The sequence below is a fragment of the Euleptes europaea genome, chromosome 19 (assembly GCF_029931775.1).
Source record: "Euleptes europaea isolate rEulEur1 chromosome 19, rEulEur1.hap1, whole genome shotgun sequence".
NCBI classification, from domain to species: domain Eukaryota; kingdom Metazoa; phylum Chordata; class Lepidosauria; order Squamata; family Sphaerodactylidae; genus Euleptes; species Euleptes europaea.
This window is the reverse complement of record NC_079330.1, coordinates 7,288,315-7,308,572: the sequence shown is the minus strand read 5'-3', so window position 1 is coordinate 7,308,572 and position 20,258 is coordinate 7,288,315. Positions and strand designations below refer to the sequence as shown.

Below are 20,258 nucleotides of genomic sequence, written 5' to 3'. Positions count from 1 at the left end.
AAGCTAAAGCTTCTAATTGAAACGAATCTTCGCCTTTGTGCATTTTCTTGACCTGTCTTTTCCTCCCACCCCTCTCCTCCAGGCTTCTTGTTAGTGCATCACAGGATGGCAAGCTTATCATTTGGGACAGCTACACCACAAACAAGGTGAGCGAGGCTAGCATGCCTCTGCTGCTTCATTTACAGCTAGACTAAAAGAGGGGAAATAAACCAAAGGCAGGAAACTTTACAAGGGTGGGGTGGTGGTCTTTGAACGCACCTTACAAGGAAGACCCTGGAGAGGGCACACATAAGATGATTCAAGGAATGGCTTAATCTTAGCTGCTTTTGGGAGGTGAGGCAATAGAAGGGGAACAGAAATGAAGCAGCTGCTTTCCCCTCCCCATTATTTTAAAATGATTTTTTTAAACTCAGTCTAGTGTCATTGAGCAGAAGGGGCTAGCTCTTGTGCCCCCCCCCCGGCGGTGTCTTTACTTTTATCTCTGGTGCCATGTGCATACTCCTGGCCAGTTAAGTGAGGTCCCCCCCCTTTCCCCAATGCCTCTTCTCCAAAGCAGAGTAATAATAATGGGGGGAGTCAGGTACTAAATGTGCAAGACAAACAGTTTATCAACTGGTACCCAGCTTATGGTATGAAATTACATTCAAGACTCACAATGAGTTCATGTATCTGTGTATATGAAAATCAGTTCAGTAGTAACAAATGTTCCTGTTACATTTGTAATACAGTCTTACAAATTAACACCTTTTAATCCAGACTAAATAAAAAAATCAGTGGAGGCTGTATTGCTTTTTCTTTCTTTTATACAACATCTCTTCATCTATTAGGTGCAGCAGGTTGCTTCCTTCATATAGCAGGTTAATTCTATGTTAACAAGCTCCTAGGTTTCACTTGTTTCATAGAGTTTCACTTCCTCAGAACATTCTCAAAGTTCTTTCTGAAATGGATCTTAATGAGATATATTCTAAGATAAAAGCTTTATATAAGGATCCGAGGAAACTATAAATGTATTAATATATCCCGTTAAGATCCAGTTCAGAACTTGCTGCACCATTTTGTATTTAGTCTGGATTAACAGGTGTTCATTTGTAAAAATTGTATTACAAATGTAATATGTACCTTTGTGACTATTGAACTGGTTTTCGTTTACACAAATACATGAACACATTGTGAGTCTTGAATATAATTTCATACCATACGTTGGGTATCAGTTGCCAAACCGTTTGTCTCCTCCAAAGCAAGCACAGTTGATGTGCCCTGAAAGGGATCAAGCATTGGAAGTTGGCAAAAACCCCTCTACCAAAGGAAGTCCTTGACAGACTGGAAATTCCCTGCCTCCCGATCTAATCAGAGACCATTATTTCTGTTTCTCCTTTTGCGCGCGCACACTCCTTCCCCATTTCGTGTGTTTTGGCAGTGAAGAGTATTCATCAAATCCAGGAAATTGGACGTCAGCTCTGCAATAACCAGAATGTAGATTTAGATTAGTATTTTCATAAGTCTCTGAATGGATTACACGTCCAAAGTCAGGTCTAAAAATATCTCCTAGCAGCACTGCCGTAGCTAAGCAGTCTTGCAGTTGTTCAGGGGTGTGTGTGCAATGACGGTCCTAACCCCCCCAAAATGTGCCTGTAGAAACACATCCTTTCGTGGTGATTTAACGCAAGCAACCATTTTGAGACACTTTATTAGCTGCCAGGTGGGTGGTCTCTGCCGATTACAAATAGCTGTATTTTTTAACAGTGGAGCATATAAACGATCGCGGCAGCGCATTTGGCAGCTGACCGGCGAAAGCCAGCATGTGCTGCTTTCTCTGATCCCCAATCGAGAAAACGTAAAGAACATTATTCCGTAGCAGTTCTCTGGGCATGCTCAAATGCAGCATCCCCGGCTTGAGCACTTATGGGCATGAAAGGGTAGGAAGCTGAGAGCAAGAGAAGACGGGATAATGGAGCACGAGGAAAAGCTGAAATTCTAAGGCCAGGAGCCGGAGCACTGAGTAGTCAGTCCTTGTGCATCCAAGGAGACTTCGGACTTCTGTTGGTTAAACAGCAGGCACAAACGTCCCTGTGTCTCTTAGAAAGTTATTTGGATTTCAGAAAAGCTCATTGCGGTACAACAAAGAGGGAAAAAGTTCTTCTAGGTGTGCCCGAAACCTTGGACACGCCTCTGGATCCCGCCCTAGGTTCTTGAGATACAGAGTGGGGGGGGGGTTCTTTGTAGTTGCTGAAGGGCCCTTTATGGAACAATCACATGAGAGTCAAAATGATAAATGGATTTGCATTTACTAGGTTCTCTCCCCCCCCCCATTTGTAATATCGAGGGTAGCTTTTTAAAGTGGTTGGTTTTATGTCATTGCACTCCAAACTATTGCTCTTAACCACTACACCACGCTGGCTCTACCTCACAGGGTTATTGTGAGGGTAAAATGGAGAAGAGGAGAATGATTTAAACTGCGTTGGGTCCTCATTGGGGAGAAAGGTGGGGGTATCAGTGCATTTAATAATTAAAAATAAATGCAACAACCAGTACAATAACCCTGTAAAGTGGATTAGCGTTAATTGTTTCCAAAACGCAGAGGGATTTGAGCTTGAATTCATAAGTACATTCGTGGCAGAGGTGAGATCTGAACTAGGGGGCTTTTCTCATTCACCCCTTCGTCTTAGTTGTGATGTCATCTCTGGTCACACACATAACAAAAACAGGAGTGAGAAGAGATAACGTGTGGCTTGCAACCTCGGGAAGCTGTCCCCTGCTCTAAATGAAGGCTTAAAGATCTACGATCAACCAGCTTTGTACGCAGCTGGAGCTGGAACCGTCCCCAGCTGCCCGGGCTTCTAAAAATTTCATGCGAGTGTCTAGGAATGGAAACATTTTCCCCTGAGCTGCGTGACTGATTCCGGCTCCAAAAATATGGTATTGTCTGGAAATTTTGGAACGTTCTAAAGACTCGTTTGCTACCATTGCAATAACAAGAACGTCCCACTAGTTCCTGGATGTTGTGAGCGCGCTTCTCACCCCCCTTCCCTTCGTTGTTTTTGCATACTACATGATAACAAAGGCACTGAAGTAAGATTATTTCTGTGTGGCCTAGTCATTAGATCGTAAGAGCATAAGAAAGGCCATGCTGAATCAGACCGAGGCCCATCAAGTCCAGCAGTCTGTTCACACAGTGGCCAACCAGGTGCTTCTGTGTGTGTGTTAAGTGCCGTCAAGTCGCTTCCGACTCATGGCAACACCATGAATGAAAGTCCTTCTAGAAAGTCCTTCTAGGAAGCCCACAAACAAGACGACTGCAACAATGTTATCCTGCCTGTGTTCCAAAGCACCTAATATAATAGGCCTGCTCCTCTGATCCTGGAGAGAATAGGTATGCATCATGGCAATTGTAAGCGGGTAAGGTCTCCTTAAAAGGTAGAGAAAGTCGGCATATAAAAACCAACTCTTCTTCTTCTTGCCTTGCGGTATGACCACCTGGGCCCCAGAATGCCTGGCAAATGCCTGGCTGAACGTGTCTTGGGGAAGGGCCATAGCTCAGTGGTAGAGCATCTGCTTGGCATGCAGAAGGTCCCAGGTTCAGTCCCCGGCATCTCCAGTTAAAGGGACTAAGCAAGTAGGTGATGTGAAAGACCCCTGTCTGAGACCCTGGAGAGCCGCTGCCCGTCTGAGTAGACGGTACTGACTTTGATGGACCAAGGGTCTGATTCACTATAAGGCAGCTTCATGTGTTCATGTCTTCTTCTTTTTAGGTCCATGCCATTCCTCTGCGCTCATCCTGGGTCATGACCTGTGCATACGCTCCGTCTGGAAACTACGTGGCATGTGGTGGTCTTGATAACATCTGCTCCATCTACAACCTGAAAACACGTGAGGGCAACGTACGTGTCAGCCGTGAACTGGCTGGCCATACTGGTGAGTGTCTGCTTCCAGAAGCCCTCCAGATGTTCTTGTCTATCCCGCTTTAAAACAAAAAATAAGTAATTCACGTGCAAGCGGTGACTCTGTGGTTTCTCTTGGAAGACTGGCATGCGTTATCATATGTGCCAGTTCTTATCTTCATATCTTTATTCATAAAAGGAGGAAGCAGATAACCCCTTTTCCTCTTTGGTTGAACAAGTAATGTGTCAGTGAGCCAGGGGAACCTCTCTCTTCTTTGTGTTCTGTTTCTCTCTAGGTAGGTCCTTGAAGCAGCTTAATAAACCTTAAAATCGATGTGTAACTGGCAGTTTGAAACTGAAAGCACTAATGTTTCAGTTCAACACAAGTTTGCACGCACTTGTACTGCAGTCTTCGGTCCTTAGGTGGATCTCTGCTTTTATTTAATTGTGGCCTTAGCTTGGCAACGCTCTTGAAGTCTGCACGTACCACTTCTGATGGGAGAATGCAAAGCGAGGGCTTGCAAACAGCCATTGGCCTGGCTGGTCAGAATTTTCCTCAAGTTAGGGGGATGCTTTTGTGAAGGAGAAAGGGAGCTGGTTCTTTCAGGCTGCTGTGCTCCAAGTGAGGAAGAATTTTCTAACAGAGCGGTTCCTCAGTGGAACAGGCTTCCTCAGGAGGTGGTAAGCTCTCCTTCCCTGGAGGTTTTTAAGAAGAGGTTAGATGGCCATCTGTCAGCAGTGCTGATTCTATGACCTTAAGCAGATGATGAGAGGGAGGGCATCTTGGCCATCTTCTGGGCATGGAGTAGGGGTCACTGGGGGTGTGGGTGGGGAGGTAGTTGTGAATTTCCTGCATTGTGCAGGGGTTGGACTAGATGACCCTGGTGGTCCCTTCCAACTCTATGATTCTAAGTGACTGGCATAGGTGATTTACATAAGGAGCCATCGTGGCGTAGTGGTTAAGAGCATTGTTCTCTTAATCTGGAGAACCGGGTTTGAGGAAGAATCAAACCGGCTTACAATCACCTTCCCCTTCCCACAGCAGACACCCTGTGAGGTAGGTGGGGCTGAGAGAGCTCTAAGGGAGCTGTGAATAGCCCAAGGCCACCCAGCTGACTTTGTGTGTAGGAGTGGGGAAACCAATCCAGTTCACCAGATTAGTGGCTGCCGCTCATGTGAAGGTGTGGGGAATCAAACCTGGATCTCCTGATCAGACTCCACCACTGCAAACCACCACTACCACGCTGTCTCTCGACACCGTTCAGGGAGAGGCACTGCTTCTGACCGCCATGCTCTGCCCTAGTCTTAATGGATAGTCCAGGTTCACTTCATGCCAATTCGTACACTGTGGGTCCATGTACCGCAACTTACCTGAAAGACAATTCAGTGGCTTTTCAGGGTTTTTTGCTCCATAACCTATCTTGATTTGAAGGATTGTCTTGAGCAAGCTGCTTGAAGGAACCATTCCAGCCAATCAGTCTGTCAAAGAGATTGTGTCGTGTGCTGCACTTCAGACATACTGCTAAGTCGGAAGGGGCTGTCTTGCTCTGCCCGCCTGCAGATCTTAACTTTTGCCAAACTAGCGGTATTTGCTGTTCTGTTAAACTCCTTGTCTCCCCCTCTTGTGGTATACAGATGTGGGGGGTCTGGGCCCAAGCATAACAGTTAAAACTTTTGTTTTTTTTAAGCAGCGGCACGTGAATAACAAGCATTGATAGCTCCCCTCGGCCTTCGTAGTTGTTGTTTTCATAAATCTTTCATCTTCACTTCCCCAAACTCGACAGAGCCCCTTGAAAGGTATCGGCCATTGCCAAGGGCAGTGCTGCGGAAGCTGCAAATAATCCTGCACTGTAAACAACATTTCAGGAACTGAGGCATTTTCTTTCTTCGCCGTCCAGTGCCTCGGTCCCGTTTGTTTATGACTTTAAAATCTTGATTTATGCCCTCGTGATGCTTTTAAGTAAACCCGGGAGCTAAATTTCACTCCAGTCAGCATTCTTAAAGCACTAATAGAAATGGGCTCCGGCTCAACTTCATGCTGACAGAACCATCATGGTGAGATCTTAAGGGGTATCCTTGTATACCTGATACAACTGTATTGCATGTATGCCAATGTCACTGTCGTGGTTCCTCTCAAAGAACCCTGGGAATTGAATTGCGGTTTGGTTGAGACAGCCGCAAGCGTATTCAAAGTCTACGGTCCCTGTCTCTGAGATGCAATTCCATGGGGAGAGGAAATGACCATAAAGTGACTTCCAAGTTGGTACTACTGAGATGCTTTCAAGCCTCCCGGTCGTGGAAGATGCATGTCAGATCTACCAATATGGCAGCCCTTCGGGCTATGGGAGCCATCTTTAAAAATTTCTTTTCTAAAGGGGGTCGTTTAGTCCTTCCTGCAATTAAAGCATTTGTTGGAAAGGTGATACCCCAGCTCCTATATGGGGTAGAGATTTGTGGGCAAAACCAGAAATCGTTTAAAGAATTGGAGGTAATCCAAAACAACTTTATAAGGAAACTTCTCGGGTTACCTCAGTGCGTTCCAGCAGCATATCTAGAAGTTGGTTTACCCTCAGTGGCCATGAGAATACATCTAAGACTCCTAAACTATTGTTTAAAATTAACTAGGACCCCAAAGGAACATTTGGTTTTTTATGGGCACATGTTTTATTCAAAGGAGATGCTTTCAGAAGGCAGGTAGATGTAAGGAAGGAGGCAAGTGCTGATCCGATGGGGGATGCGGGCGTCTTGCTAACAACCAGCTTCCCGCACACAGTTAACAGCAGGGCCCACAAGCAGCCTGAACACCCCCCCCCCCACACACACACACAATTCCAAATTAGAAAAATAAAAGGGAGGGAGGAGTAGGGAGGCCTGCATTAGATGGAAATCCATAGCCTGGTGGAATAGCACTGTCTTTACAGGCCCTGCGGAACTCCTTAAGGTCCCGCAGGGCCCTGGTCTTATTAGAGAGGCTATTCCACCCTGCAGGAGCCAGGGTGGGAAAAACACCCTGGCTCTGGTCGAGGCCAGCCGGACACTCTTTGGGCCGGGGACCACCAATAAGTCGGTGTTAGATGATCGCGAGGTCCTCTGGGGCATGTACCAGGAGAGTTAGTGCAGCGGCGTAGCATTCTTTTGGCTCATTCTTTTTGGTTGGCCTCACCTAGAGTACTGTGTTCAGTTTTGGGCACCACAGTCTTAAGAAAGATGTAGACAAGCTGGAACATGTCCAGAGGAGGGCAACAAAGACGACGAGGGGCCTCGGGGCCAAGTCCTGTGAGGAAAGGTCGAAGGAGCTGGGTATGTTTAGCCTGAAGAGGAGAAGCCAGATACTCTTTGCCCCAGGGGCCACCAGCAGATAGTTGTTTGACGAACGTCATGTTCTCTGGGAGGCGTACCAGGAGAGGAGGACCCACAGATATGAAGGTCCCAGACCAATCGGAGAATTTTCTCTGTGTGCCTTCCGCCATCAAGAGGACTATCAGAGGGAGGGCAGGAAAGAGTCAGGAACACCCCGCCCCACGCTTGTGCCTGGACCCTTCTTCAGCTGAGAACACCTTTCCCAAGCACTACCTTGTTTGAGGCTGTCGTTCCGTATTATATTTTGGATTGGGAGCCCATTTTTGGCTGCAAAGCAGGGAGGAGAACAGACCGCAGAGCAGCCGTTTATTATGTTTGGTATTATCTTCGCTCGCAGAGACGGCCTGTGACATTCAGCAGGGCCCCTGCCGCTTTCCATTTGCTCCTGGGTTTAGTAGCAGTACGTCAGAAGAGCAGCGGGGAAGAAGCTGGCTCGGAAAGAAGTCCCGTCTCGCAAGTTCGCAAACCCCCCTCCCTGAGCGGCATTGCATCTTTACGCTCGCCTTTTGTTTCCGCAAAAGAACAAAATCTCGAGGTGCGGCCAAGCACAGGGGCCTCTTCCTCCAGAGGTTGCCAGCTTGGCTCCGGAAAAACCTTTAGCAGTTCTTAAGAGGAAACCTCAGGCGGGCTCTGTGTCTTGCTGGCTTTCCGCCTCGGCAAGGCTTTGCTGAGACAGACTAAAGGGAACCCTCTGAAAACGGCTCGCAGAGGGGAACTCGGGTTACTCAGCAATGAATAGTTATTTATAATCCAGCAAAGCTAGAGCTCCCAATCTAATGAAATGAACAACAAATGTATTAAGCCGTATTGTAACATGCTGTACAGAGGAAGGCACTGGCAAACCACCTCTGTTAGTCTCTTGCCATGAAAACCCCAAAAGGGGTCGCCGTAAGTCGGCTGCGACTTGATGGCACTTTACATACACACACAACATGGTGCCATTTCTTGACTTTTTTTTTTTAAATGAATTTACAGAAGCTGGAGTATTCAGATACTGACACACAGTTGGAACTGATTCTTGGTGGTTGTGGTAACTCTGACAAATGAACATCTATAAAAGTTTTCTTTTGAGGCTGGAGAGAGAGTGAGAGAGAAAATGATATAGATATAGATAGCTGTCAAGTCATATCTGACTTGGAACACATGAAGCTGCCTTATACTAAACCAGACTTTTGGTCCATCAAAGTCAGCATTGTCTACTCAGACCGGCAGCGGCTCTCCAGGGTCTCAGGCAGAGAGGTCTTTCACATCACCTACTTGCATAGTCCCTTTAACTGGAGATGCCAAGCACTGAACCTGGGACCCTCTGCATACCAAACAGATGTTCTACCACTGAGCCACGGCCCCTGCTGGGCTTTTCAAGGCAAGAGACATTCAGAGGTGGTTTGCCGTCGCCTGCCTCCACTTCACGACCCTGGTGTTCCTAGGAGATCTCCCTTCCAAATACATGCCAAAGTTGACTTTGCTTCGCTTCTGAGTGCTGACAAGATCAGGCCATCCTAGTAAGGGAAATATGATAGCCTTTTGGTTTTTTTGGAGGGGGAGCAATGGTGAAAGATCAGTGTGTTGACAACGTTCCAACCCAGGATGCTGACCTTGCAAGGATGTCCCCTTCCCCCACCCCCCGGTAGTGTTTGATATTGCAGTTGGGATGAAGAAGAAGAGTTGGTTTTTATGCTCCTCTTTTCTCTATCTTTAAGGAGTCTCAAAGCGGCTTACAGTCGCTTTCCCCTCCCCACAACAGGCACCTTGTGAGGTATAGGTGGGGCTGAGAGAGCCTGGAGAGAACTGCGACTAGCCCAAGGTCACCCAGCAGGCTTCATGTGGAGGAGCGGGGAATCGAACCCGGTTCTCCAGATTAGAGTCCGCCACTCTTACCCACTGTGGTGTGCTGGATCAGATACAAAAGACAGGATGAAATGACTAATGAGCTTAAAAAAGACACATTTGTTTGGTCTCAAATAGCGAAATGCTTAGTTGTTGGAATGGAGATTGATATCCCATGTAAACCTGAGATATTCCTGTTAAACCTGGTACCTAATCTAACTAAAGACCAACTTTGTATGGGTTTACATATGGTAACTGCTGCTAGAACAACCTTTGTCAGACATTGGAAACAAAAATCGACTCCAAAGATAAAGGAATGGCTGGTTAAAGTTAAAGAAATATGTTTTAACTAAGCTAACAATATTTCAGAAAAATAGAGATACAATAAGTTTAGATGAGTTATGGTCACAAACGATAAATAAAATAGAGAATTTTATAAATAAGGGCGAGAAAGGGGTATGCATTGTGCTCAGTCAGGATGGAACGATGAATATGAAGACAAAGAAATAAGCTGTAGCATAGGAATCCTGTTGTTATTTTATTGTATATAGATATATTGTATTTTAAATCATGAAGATCATCTTTCTTTTTTCTGCTTCTTTTAGTTGCTGTTATCGTTTATTGTAATTGTTGTTGTTCTCCAATAATTTTTTAAAAAGACACATTTGGCTCTGATTTGGGTTTTTTTTCCTGTCTTCCCATTGCAGGTTATTTGTCATGTTGCCGTTTCGTGGACGATAACCAGATTATTACCAGTTCTGGAGATACCACTTGGTAAGGGCCAGACCAATGGCATTTCTATAGAGACAGGCTTGTGCTTTAATATTATGGAGCAAAACCTTCCGTAACACTAGCAAAGGTAGAAAAGAGTAGAAGTCCAGTAGCACCTTAAAGACTAACAAACATTTCTGGCAGGGTATGAGCTTTCGTGAGCCACAGCTCACTTCTTTAGAGGAAAAGGTGTAAACAGGGCCTTCCTTTCAGGGCAGAAGCACACCCTGAATGTTTAGGGTGTATAAAGAATTCTTTGGCCGCAGTCTTTAAAAGGTGTTCGATTCCCTGTGCCTTTTAGCAAAACCCACCAGCATTTCACTGCATTACCTATGCTGTGTTCTCTGTGAGAGCTAGTGTAGTACAGCGGTTGAGAAGCTGAGTTGTGAGCCAGAAAGTCCCCAGTTCGTTGTCCCTCCTATTCAGACTTAGCCCCAGTTCGTTGTCCCTCCTATTCAGGCTTAGCTCATAGAACCATAGAGTTGGCAGGGGCCATAAAGGCCGTCTAGTCCAATCCTCTGCTTAATGCAGGATCAGCCGAGAGCTCCTCCCAAGACAGCCGTTTCCAGGTCTTATATCCCTGCTTGGACTATACTCCTTTGGACTGCAGGTGAAGGGCTCACATGATGGACTGTCCACCCACCCCTTGGAAATCTCATTCTCATTCTGAGGGGGAGGGCATCTGGAGAGACGGGTGATTCCCCTTCCTGTAGTCAGGGTAGGCAGGATCAAATTTTAACTTCCTGTCCTGCCTAGAATCGCCCGCTCTCTTCAGTTCTTCTCCTGCCCCACACAGGGAAGGCAGCTGTGGTTGCTCCGAGAAGCAACCACGAGGAACGCAGTACCCTGATCTCTCTCTCTCACAACCCCCCACTCCTATACCGGGGAGGGAAAAATCACAGAGGACAGCGAGGAGGCTTACAACCCCTCACTCCCCAGCCCGCCCCTTAGAAATCTCATTCTATTCTTCAGGAGCAAGCAAGGCAGAAAGGATAGCTGTAACTCAGACTTCTCCCGACCTGCTAATTATTTTTTTATGCGGAAGAATTTTTGTCGTTGTTTGTGTGTGCCAATTTTTATAATTCGGGGGTGGCCTTCTAAGATGCGTGGTTTTTTTTTCTTTTCGCCCCTTCCTCCACCAGTGCCCTGTGGGATATAGAAACCGGCCAACAAACCACCACATTTACCGGTCACACCGGAGACGTGATGAGCCTGTCCCTCGCTCCCGATTCCAAGTGTTTCGTTTCCGGCGCCTGCGACGCCTCCGCAAAGCTGTGGGACGTCCGAGAAGGGATGTGCCGGCAAACTTTCACCGGCCATGAGTCAGACATCAATGCCATATGTGTACGTAAGAACTTTGTTTTTTAAGTGGGGAGGGGGAATGGGATTTCAGGGGTCTCGCAGGGCCCTGGTCTCACTAGGGAGGCTATTCCACCAGGCAGGGGCCAGGGCAGAAAAGGCCCTGGCCCTGGTCGAGGCCAGCCAGACACTCTTTGGGCTGGGGACCACCAATAAGTCGGTGTTTGATGATCACGAGGTCCTCTGGGGCACGTACCAGGAGAGTTGGTGCAGCAGCGTAGCATTCTTTTGGTTCATTCTTTTTGGTTGGTCTCACCTAGAGTACTGTGTTCAGTTTTGGGCACCGCAATCTTAAGAACGATGTAGACAAGCTGGAACGTGTCCAGAGGAGGGCAACAAATATGGTAAGGGGCCTGGAGACCAAGTCCGATGAGGAAAGGCTGAAGGAGCTGGGTATGTTTAGCCTGAAGAGGAGAAGACTGAAAGGGATATGATAGCCATCTTCAAGTACTTGAAGGGCTGTCATATAGAGGATGGTGCCAAGTTGTTTTCTGTTGCCCCAGAAGGTTGGACCAGAACCAACGGTTTGAAATTAAACCAAAAGAGTTTCCATCTAGACATTAGGAAGAATTTTCTGACAGAGTGGTTCCTCAGTGGAACAGGCTTCCTCGGGAGGTGGTAAGCTCTCCTTCCCTGGAGGTTTTAAAGAAGAGGCTAGATGGCCATCTGTCAGCAATGCTGATTCTCCACTGAGGGAAGGGCATCTTCAGATCTGGGTGGTTCTCGCTACTTGCACGGTGCGGCCCGGGATGACTCTGGTGGTCTCTTCCAACTCTATGATTCTATGAAACAAGACACATGCCTGTTACGAAGAACTTCTTGAGGGGAGAGCAGATAGTGTTCCAGCTGTTGCGGAAGCAGCTTTGGGAGCTTAGGCAACCCTGCAGATGTTGCAGATGCTCGTTTCCTTTGTTTCCCTCAAGTTCTTCCCCAACGGCAATGCATTTGCCACCGGCTCAGACGACGCCACCTGCCGGCTGTTCGACCTCCGGGCCGACCAGGAGCTTATGGTTTATTCCCACGACAACATCATCTGCGGCATCACCTCTGTAGCATTCTCCAAGAGCGGGCGTCTCCTTCTAGCTGGCTACGATGACTTCAACTGCAATGTGTGGGACACGCTGAAAGCTGACCGGGCAGGTAAGAGCCACTGCCGGTCTGCGTAGACAATACTGATTTTGATGGCCCAAGGGTCTGATTCTGTATAAGGCAGCTTCAAGTGTTCATGTGTGGCATCTAGCTATCCAAAAAACCAACAACAGAGCACTAAAATCAACACCAGTCCACAGCAAAAAACAGCCACAGGCTACGAACTAAAACAAGTTAGTAAGTAATCCCCTAAGGCAGTGGTCGGCAAACAGCGGCTCCCGAGCCACGTGCAGCTCTTTGGCCCCTTGAGTGCGGCTCTGCCAGCACGAACCGGGAGCACCGCAGCACCTTCCACAGCGGCCCAACTTTCTATTCCCCGGCGGGAAGGCGGCAGCCGGCACCTGTGTGCGCTCTCCGAGCGAGGGGAGGAGGAGGCGGGGGAGGGAGGGACAAGCTGGGTGCGGCACATGCGCGCTGCGCTGCCCCTGGCCTGCTGTGGCCACAGTCACTTCCTGCCCTTACGCCCATCCGGCTCCGGGGTTGCACCGCACTGCCGCTTGGGCAGGATAGGCAGCGGTGGCAGCAACGACGGCAAGTTTCACTCGGGACGCCTTGTCAGGCCCCGCTCCCGACGGCAGCCTCCAGGGGAGGGGGGAGGAACCCTCACACCCCCACTTACCTGGAAGGGGGCTCTCGGAGGCAACAAACGGGGACCGACCACAATCGCTGCCCCGCAGCACGGCGAACCCGCCGGAAGCCCCAGCCACCGCAAAAAGCCCCGCTTGTCAGCTGACGAGCAGGGGAAGCGGCCCGGGCAGAGCCCGCCCAATAAATGAGGCGCCGCGGCAGCCACAATGGCCCGCAGTCCCCAAGCCGGAACCTCGGGGTGGTGGCGGACAAGCCCGCCCCTCAGCTGGTTGGCGGGAGGGAGCCGCGACAGAGGGGGGCTATTCCTGGACGGCTGGCAGGCCGGAGAGGCACCAGCCCCAGCAGCCGCGGGTAAACTGGTGGGGAGGGGGGGAGAGAACAGGCGCGAGGAAAGCGTGCCTAAGAAGGGAAGCCCTTGCCTCGAGCCCAGCATGCGCAGGGTGGGCGGAAGAGCCAGGGCAGGTCTAAAGCATAACCCCACCCTCTGTAGAGACCCTAGAGAGCCGCTGCCGGTCTGAGTAGATAATACTGACTTTGATGGACCAAGGGTCTGATTCAGTGTAAGGCAGCTTCATGTGTGTTCATGTGTTCAACCCGGCACCTGCTTGGTAGTACCGTTTCCTTGGGATGACTCAGGCAGCGAGTTGGCAGTTGTGCTGCACGGCAGTACCTAAAGCCGTTTAGTATTCCTCTGAATGCTTGACGGCCTCATTTTTTTAAGGCAGCGGTAACTGTCAAGTAGTGATGATTTGTAGCTGCTGATTTTATAACCCTAAATACTTTGCTCAGCACAATCTTCCTCCTGAATAACAATTATATATGCTTCCACATAAAAGTTAAATATACGCATCAAAGCTTTTTGCCCCTTGTATACTTAATTTGGCACACGACTTGGCAAGAATTTACCGTCCTCACGAGGGGAAAGTCAAAGGGGTCCACAGTCACAGAATCCATGCCCCGGAATCGAGAGGATTTTACTTGGTACCGTTTGGTATTTCTGACCTTTCCCCGCCCCTGCTACCATGAATGAGAGATTTGGGCAGGTTGGAAAGAAGAGGTAATAATTCCCAAAGGCATAGGAGGAAATCTTATCCACCAGTGACTCTTTTTACAAAGAGGAAAATGCATGATTTTTAAAAATCAGTGCCCAAGTGCAGAGCTGTATATTTAAAACCATCAGTCAGGGATTTTGGCGTGAGGGAAGGAGGAGCTAGAAGCTAGAGGAAGGCAACAAAGATGGTGTGGGGTCCGGAGACCAAGTCCTGTGAGGAAAGGTTGAAGGAGCTGGGTATGTTTAGTCTGTAGAGGAGAAGACTGAGAGGGTATATGATAACCATCTTCAAGTACTTTAAAGGCTGTCATATAGAGGAGGGTGAGTTGTTCTCTCTGGGGAAGGAGGTCATCTTATCATGGGTGTTTCCGTCCTCTGCTACTCTGGGAGGCAGGTCTAAAGAACTTCCTGTATATTGGAGGAAACGCCCTTCCTTTTCCAGTTCTTTCCTGCCTCGCTTGGGAGAAGCAGTGTATTTACAGCTCTCTGCTGTTACCTTAGGAAAGGATTTTTCTTTCTTCTATTATCTTCTATTATCTATCTAATCCTAAATAACTATTTTTCTGGACCACCTTCTCTCTCTGTCCTGCCTTTTTCCCCTTCTTAGTTTGGTAAGGGAATAGTTCCCGCCAAAACAAAATGGCGGATGGGCCGGACAGTTTTCTAGTCCTGGGAGATTTGGACCCAGGTCTCCTCATATCCTCTTCCCAGAACCAGAAGGAGTGGCATACCCTAGACGTGAGGAGAGTGTTAAAAACCTATATCAGGCGTACCGATGGCATTAGAACATCAGACTCCCTGTTCATAAACATTTCCCCTCCCAACAAGGGAAAACCCATGTCCAGGGCAGCCATTAGCCACGCCATTAAGAGCTGCATTTTGCAAGCCTATTCCCCTAGTAATCAGACCGTACCCCTAGGGATCACAGCCCATTCGGTCAGAAGTGCAGCCACTTCTGCTGCCTTCTACCGTCAGGCCTCCCTCGAGGAGATTTGTAGAGCAGCTACGTGGAAATCAGCTTCCCCTTTTGTGCGTCACTACAAGCTGAACCTCTATGCTTCGGCTGACGCTGCCTTTGGCAGACGGGTCCTACAGAGCATTCTACAGGACGTTTAGATCCCACCCGTTTGGGGGACAGCTCTTGTAGGTCCCATGATAAGATGACCTCCTTCCCCAGAGAGAGAACTAGCCTTGGTACTCACCGTGAAGGCTCCTTCTGCTCTGGGGTAAGGAGGTCATCTTGCCCACCCTGGCAGTAACTCTGTTAGGAGGGCTAAACCATCACAAATGTCAATGACTCTACTGTAGGATGTTACTATATTCACTGGGGGGCTCCCCAATAGTTTCTTTGTCTACTAATGTTTTTATCGTCATCTTCTCCTCGGGGGATACGATATAAGGGCTTTACCTTTGCTCTCCTAGTTATTTCTCCTGTCTGTTTGTTCAGGAAATTTAACGTTAAGAGTTTTTTACTAGCTCGGAAAGTTCTAGAACTGGAAAAGGAGGGGCATTTCCTCCAATATACAGGAAGTTCTTTAGACCTGCCTCCCAGAGTAGCAGAGGACGGAAACACCCATGATAAGATGACCTCCTTACCCCAGAGCAGAAGGAGCCTTTACGGTGAGTACCAAGGCTCGTTTTCAGTTGCCCCAGAAGGTCGGACTAGAACCAACGGGTTAAAACAGGCTTCCTCGGGAGGTGGTGAGCTCTCCTTCCCTGGAGGTTTTTAAGAAGAGGCTCGATGGCCATCTGTCAGCAATGCTGATTCTATGACATTAGGCAGATGTTGAGAGGGAGGGCACCTTGGCCATCTTCTGGGCATGGAGTGTGGGTGTGGCGGGGAGGTAGTGGTGAATTTCCTGCATTGTGCAGGGGGTTGGACTAGATGAGCCTGGTGGTCCCTTCCAACTCTATGATTCTATGAAAAGGGACCCTTAAAAAAAGAGATGATATTGACTGTCATGGGTTATGTATGTACATCTGGTATGTTTTTATGCTGGTCTTGGACCGTATTAAACTCTTTTCAGAATGTCATAGTTCCACAAATTAGAACTGTTCCTTTTCCAATAATCGATCCTTTTGTTTTGTTTTTTTGCTTTCTTCAGTTTCCTGACTAGTCTTATTCAGCGGTCAAGGAGACTGCCACATTTCTTCCCCTTTGCTTGGCTCTTAATCGCACCAGGGATGATAACATGACAGCATTTGCAGTTTCACCCTCTCACACTCATCCCCCGGCCATGTCATGAGACTGGCTTTTCTGTGCGGAGACATGAATTTTTCAAGATGCTCTCAGCCCCTCTCGCACTTGCAAATTTTTGGCTCTGGACCTCGGGAAGCATCGAGTTTTTATTGCTTGCAGCGTGGAGGCTGCTGACTCAGATCAGAGTCTTCCTTGACATTTCTGTGGCTCTAGTCTAATGGATTACGAAGATGGGCAATGTTGTCATCACGCTATACATTTTTTATATGGAAAGTCTGTAATAACACTTCCCAAAAATTGGCAAAGGAACTGTGAAAACAGTGGCCCTCGGGCTCTTTTAAAATCCCAGCAGCCGGGAGGAGCAACCAGAAAAGCCCAACGTCTTGTTCCTAGTAGCTTTCTGAATCTTTCTGGTAATGATGCCTGGGCTGGAACTTAGCAGCTCTTTTTTTAAAAAAAATTAATTTTTATTTCATAACTATAAAATACAAACAGATATAAAACACGTAACATCAGAACAAAAACAAAAAATACGAACAATACATTACATACCCCATAAACTAACATAGACGAACATAAACAAAAGCAAACTTTACCTGTGTGAACATGTACAGTTTTGCTGCCCTCTTACGATCTTCCCCATGTGTGTGTTAAGTGCCACCAAGTGGCTTCCGACTCATGGCGACCCTACGAATCAATGTTCTCCAAAACGTCCTATCTTTGACAGTCTTGCTCAGGTCTTGCAAATTGAGGGCTGTGGCTTCCTTTATCGAGTCAATCCATCTCTTGTTGGGTCTTCCTCTTTTCCTGCTGCCCTCAACTTTTCCTAGCATGACTGTCTTTTCTAGTGACTCTTGTCTTCTCAGTCTTCCCCATAATAACTATTATAACTTTGTATCATTAGTTTTAATGCTTTCTTACATTAACTGTTTTTTGTCTATCTTTCTGTCTCATAATATCAATACTTTAAACTAGCCCTTGTTCAATCATGCTAACTGCCATATAACCTTAGATAGACTTACTTATATTTGCTAGATACTAATAAGTGCTATTCCTGGATACTATTACGACTAAACGTTTTCATTTCCTGTTTTGCATAATTTACAAAACATATGCATTGTACAACTTCTGTTTTTTTTTTTTTAACTCTTTGCTGGAACTTTGGTGCACTTAGTTTGTCAATGTAGCCATCACTGTATACTCTGCTACTTTATCTTTCCAGTCTTCTATGAACTTAGCCGCTTTTGAAACGATTGCCCTTCTGTATCTCATTTGTCTCTTCTCTTTCTCCCCTTTTTCGGCTCCTAGGTGTCCTAGCTGGCCACGATAATCGCGTCAGTTGCTTAGGCGTGACTGATGACGGCATGGCCGTGGCCACAGGCTCGTGGGACAGCTTCCTCAAGATCTGGAACTAAAGTCTGTAGGTATTTTGAAAAGGCAGGTGGGGGGCGCGCATTATTGCGCCGGACCGGAAAGAATTAGAGCAGGCTTCCCTGACCAGTTTCTGATTGCACAAAGGCCTTCATTTCCCTCCCTTCCCACCCACTCATACCCTGTCCCTCCTCTCCCTATGAAAGCATTAGCCATCCTCAGCCCTTCAGACCCTTGCTCCAGAGCGCCCTCTTCTGCTTTCAGTGGAGCTTGCACGGGGCCATCCCAAGCAAGCCCCCACTCCCAGTCTGCAAAGGAGGATGCTGAACTCCAGCGGCTGTGCCTTGTACCTCTTAACTGCATGTAAATGTCTACCTGGAATTTAGGAAAGTTTTTTAAAAAAAATTCATCATTGAGACTCGACAGTGAAGTTACACCTATTTAATGTAAATAAAACTTGCTTGGCACTTCTAATTTCATTGTTATGGCACGAGAAGGAATGCTGTTATCAACAGTCTGTGCAGGCCGAGAGCATAGAGGACTCTCTTTCTCCCTCTCCCCCCCCCCCCACTGAAATTAAATGTGTTCCTTAGCTCTGCAGGGAAGTACAGAAGCTGGTTAATTTTCCGCTGAAGTCCTTGTGAATTCAGCGGCATTTCGGAAGAGTCTCATCTCCATTTCAGAAAAGGCCTGGGGCGGGGGGAGAGAGAGTCTTCCCCACACACACACTGGGCAGTTGAGTCCATTTTCCTTTGCAGCGAATAGGGTTTGTACAAGAGCAGGCTCCTGCTCTTACGCAGCTTCTGTCCCACTTTGGTGGGGCACCGAGACAGCCGACGGAGCGTGGCTTGGATCCACCAAGCGTGTCTAAGGCCAGAAGATAGATCATTGTCCACGAGAACATTTATACTCAGACAAGCTGCTCCAACATCAGTGTACCTTTTCTTAAACATTCATTTGGTTTTGAGACAGAGTTGCTTTGCTGTGCAGGGTATCTATTTGCACCTACGCTACATAGGATGAAAATATGTCGTACCCGGGCCCTTTGGCAGACTTTTCTTTCTGTGCAGACCCCCCCCCTCCCCAAGTGACCTGTTACCTTTGTTGCCTGCTACTGTACCTATACTATGCCTCTGGTTCCTTATGGGTGTAATACTTGGCCACTTGCATGCTAGAAAGGGTTCTAGAAAAGGGTATCCCTCTGTCAGCGTTCTTGAAAGCTGGCTTTGGACAGGACAGGCCCAAAGCAACTGCCGTTCTAAAAACTGGCCCTAAAATTAATTTGAATGGGAGAGAAAGTTTATTGGATTAACTCTGAAACATGTTGTTATCCTGGGCTCTGTAAGTCTTAACTAAGCTCTTTTTCTTTGTATGTGTGTGTATTTGTATGTCAGAATAGCAGCGGACTCCACGCTGACTGGAAGACTTTCCCAACACAGTTGAAAATTTAAAAATAACGTATCCAATCCAACCGTACTAACTTGGACCCCCCCTCTCCCCCTCCCCCCCTCCATCCTATCCGGCCACCAAAAGGGGCAAGATCTTTCCCGCCTCCTTATTGCCGAAACGAAGAGCACAATTATCTCCTAAAAGAAGAATCTCTGTGGTTACATACAAATAGCAAAAGAAGTTTAAAAAGTTAAAAATATATATATATTGTGCATTCTTTTGGGGACCAATTCTCGTCTAGGAAACTAAAGAAAACACACCTCTGTTAAGCATGTCCAGAAAAAAGAAAAAGAAAAATGTGAAACAGACAACTTTTAACTTTCACTGTAGTTTAAAGATGATAAACCATTGATTTGGTTTTACTTTTTTTTTTTTTAAGGTGGGGGCGGGGGTGCCTTTGCTTTACTCTCACTTTCTGATTTTTGAAGTCATGTTTGTAGCAGGATCAATATCTACTCTTTGTCCATATTTCCTTTGATTCTTTTTTTTAAAAAAACGCAATTGCTTTTACAGTAAATACAAGGGAGTCCAAGCCCAGGTCCTTCTGGGATTGTTAATGCTGTAAATTTAGTCCCTGAATTCTTTTTTTTTTAAAAAAAACAACAACAACCCCATCTTAGCATCACAGATTGTTGCACAATTACTGCATATATAGGACAAAGTTAAGTAAGGAACCAAGCACATGCTGGAGATGGTCTTGAATGTTTAAAAGAAATGTTAGCCTTTTTATGGGTAACAAAATGCAAACTCTAGGTTTTTCCACCCCACCTCACTCATGATTATTATTATTCCTACTCCTTTATGTTTGGCATAGTTTGGATTTCATAATGCCCAACCGGAGGGCAAATTAAACCCGAACCACCACTCCACTATCTCAACAAATAAGGTCCTGTGGGGTAGCGGGTTTTGTATTTTTGCAAAGAGAAAACCTGTTCAGCGCTTGGCTATTCCATAAATCCTTTTGTGTATGAAACAAATGTACAAATTAACGTTTGGTTTGTTTGTTTTTTTAAATAATGATCTTGAACTTTCTAAGTTAAATGAGAACAATGGAAAGAATTTTTTCCCCGTTTGCCATATTGGGTTGGATTACTCTTTAGAATCGCATGCTGTAGAAATGCTGATGTGCAAATGAGACTAATGTGTCCTTAAATGTGTTTTTCTTTAAAAGAATAACCTGGTTTTGTTTTCTTTTTTCCCCCTATTAAAAAAAACACTGTAACCATTGCCACATTCCTGATTTATTGTCGCTACT

At 46.8% G+C, this 20,258-nt stretch overlaps 1 protein-coding gene across 3 annotated transcripts in view; it reads left to right on the top strand.

The window, feature by feature from the left end:
• The window catches only part of GNB1 (G protein subunit beta 1), a 75,528-nt gene extending 56,457 nt beyond the window's left edge, over nt 1–19,071 (top strand). Inside the window, exons 2-8 of one of the 3 annotated variants that reach the window (XM_056865080.1) lie at nt 83–146; nt 3,750–3,912; nt 9,773–9,839; nt 10,979–11,180; nt 12,119–12,335; nt 17,492–17,603; nt 18,949–19,071. In XM_056865080.1, the coding sequence (XP_056721058.1) occupies nt 83–146; nt 3,750–3,912; nt 9,773–9,839; nt 10,979–11,180; nt 12,119–12,335; nt 17,492–17,598 (820 nt within the window). In that variant the 3' untranslated portion in view covers nt 17,599–17,603; nt 18,949–19,071. Of the gene's footprint in view, nt 1–82; nt 147–3,749; nt 3,913–9,772; nt 9,840–10,978; nt 11,181–12,118; nt 12,336–17,491; nt 17,608–18,948 lie in introns of all 3 variants that reach the window. The other 2 variants (XM_056865081.1, XM_056865082.1) reach the window with 2 other exon arrangements.
• Nucleotides 19,072–20,258: the final 1,187 nt, after the last annotated feature.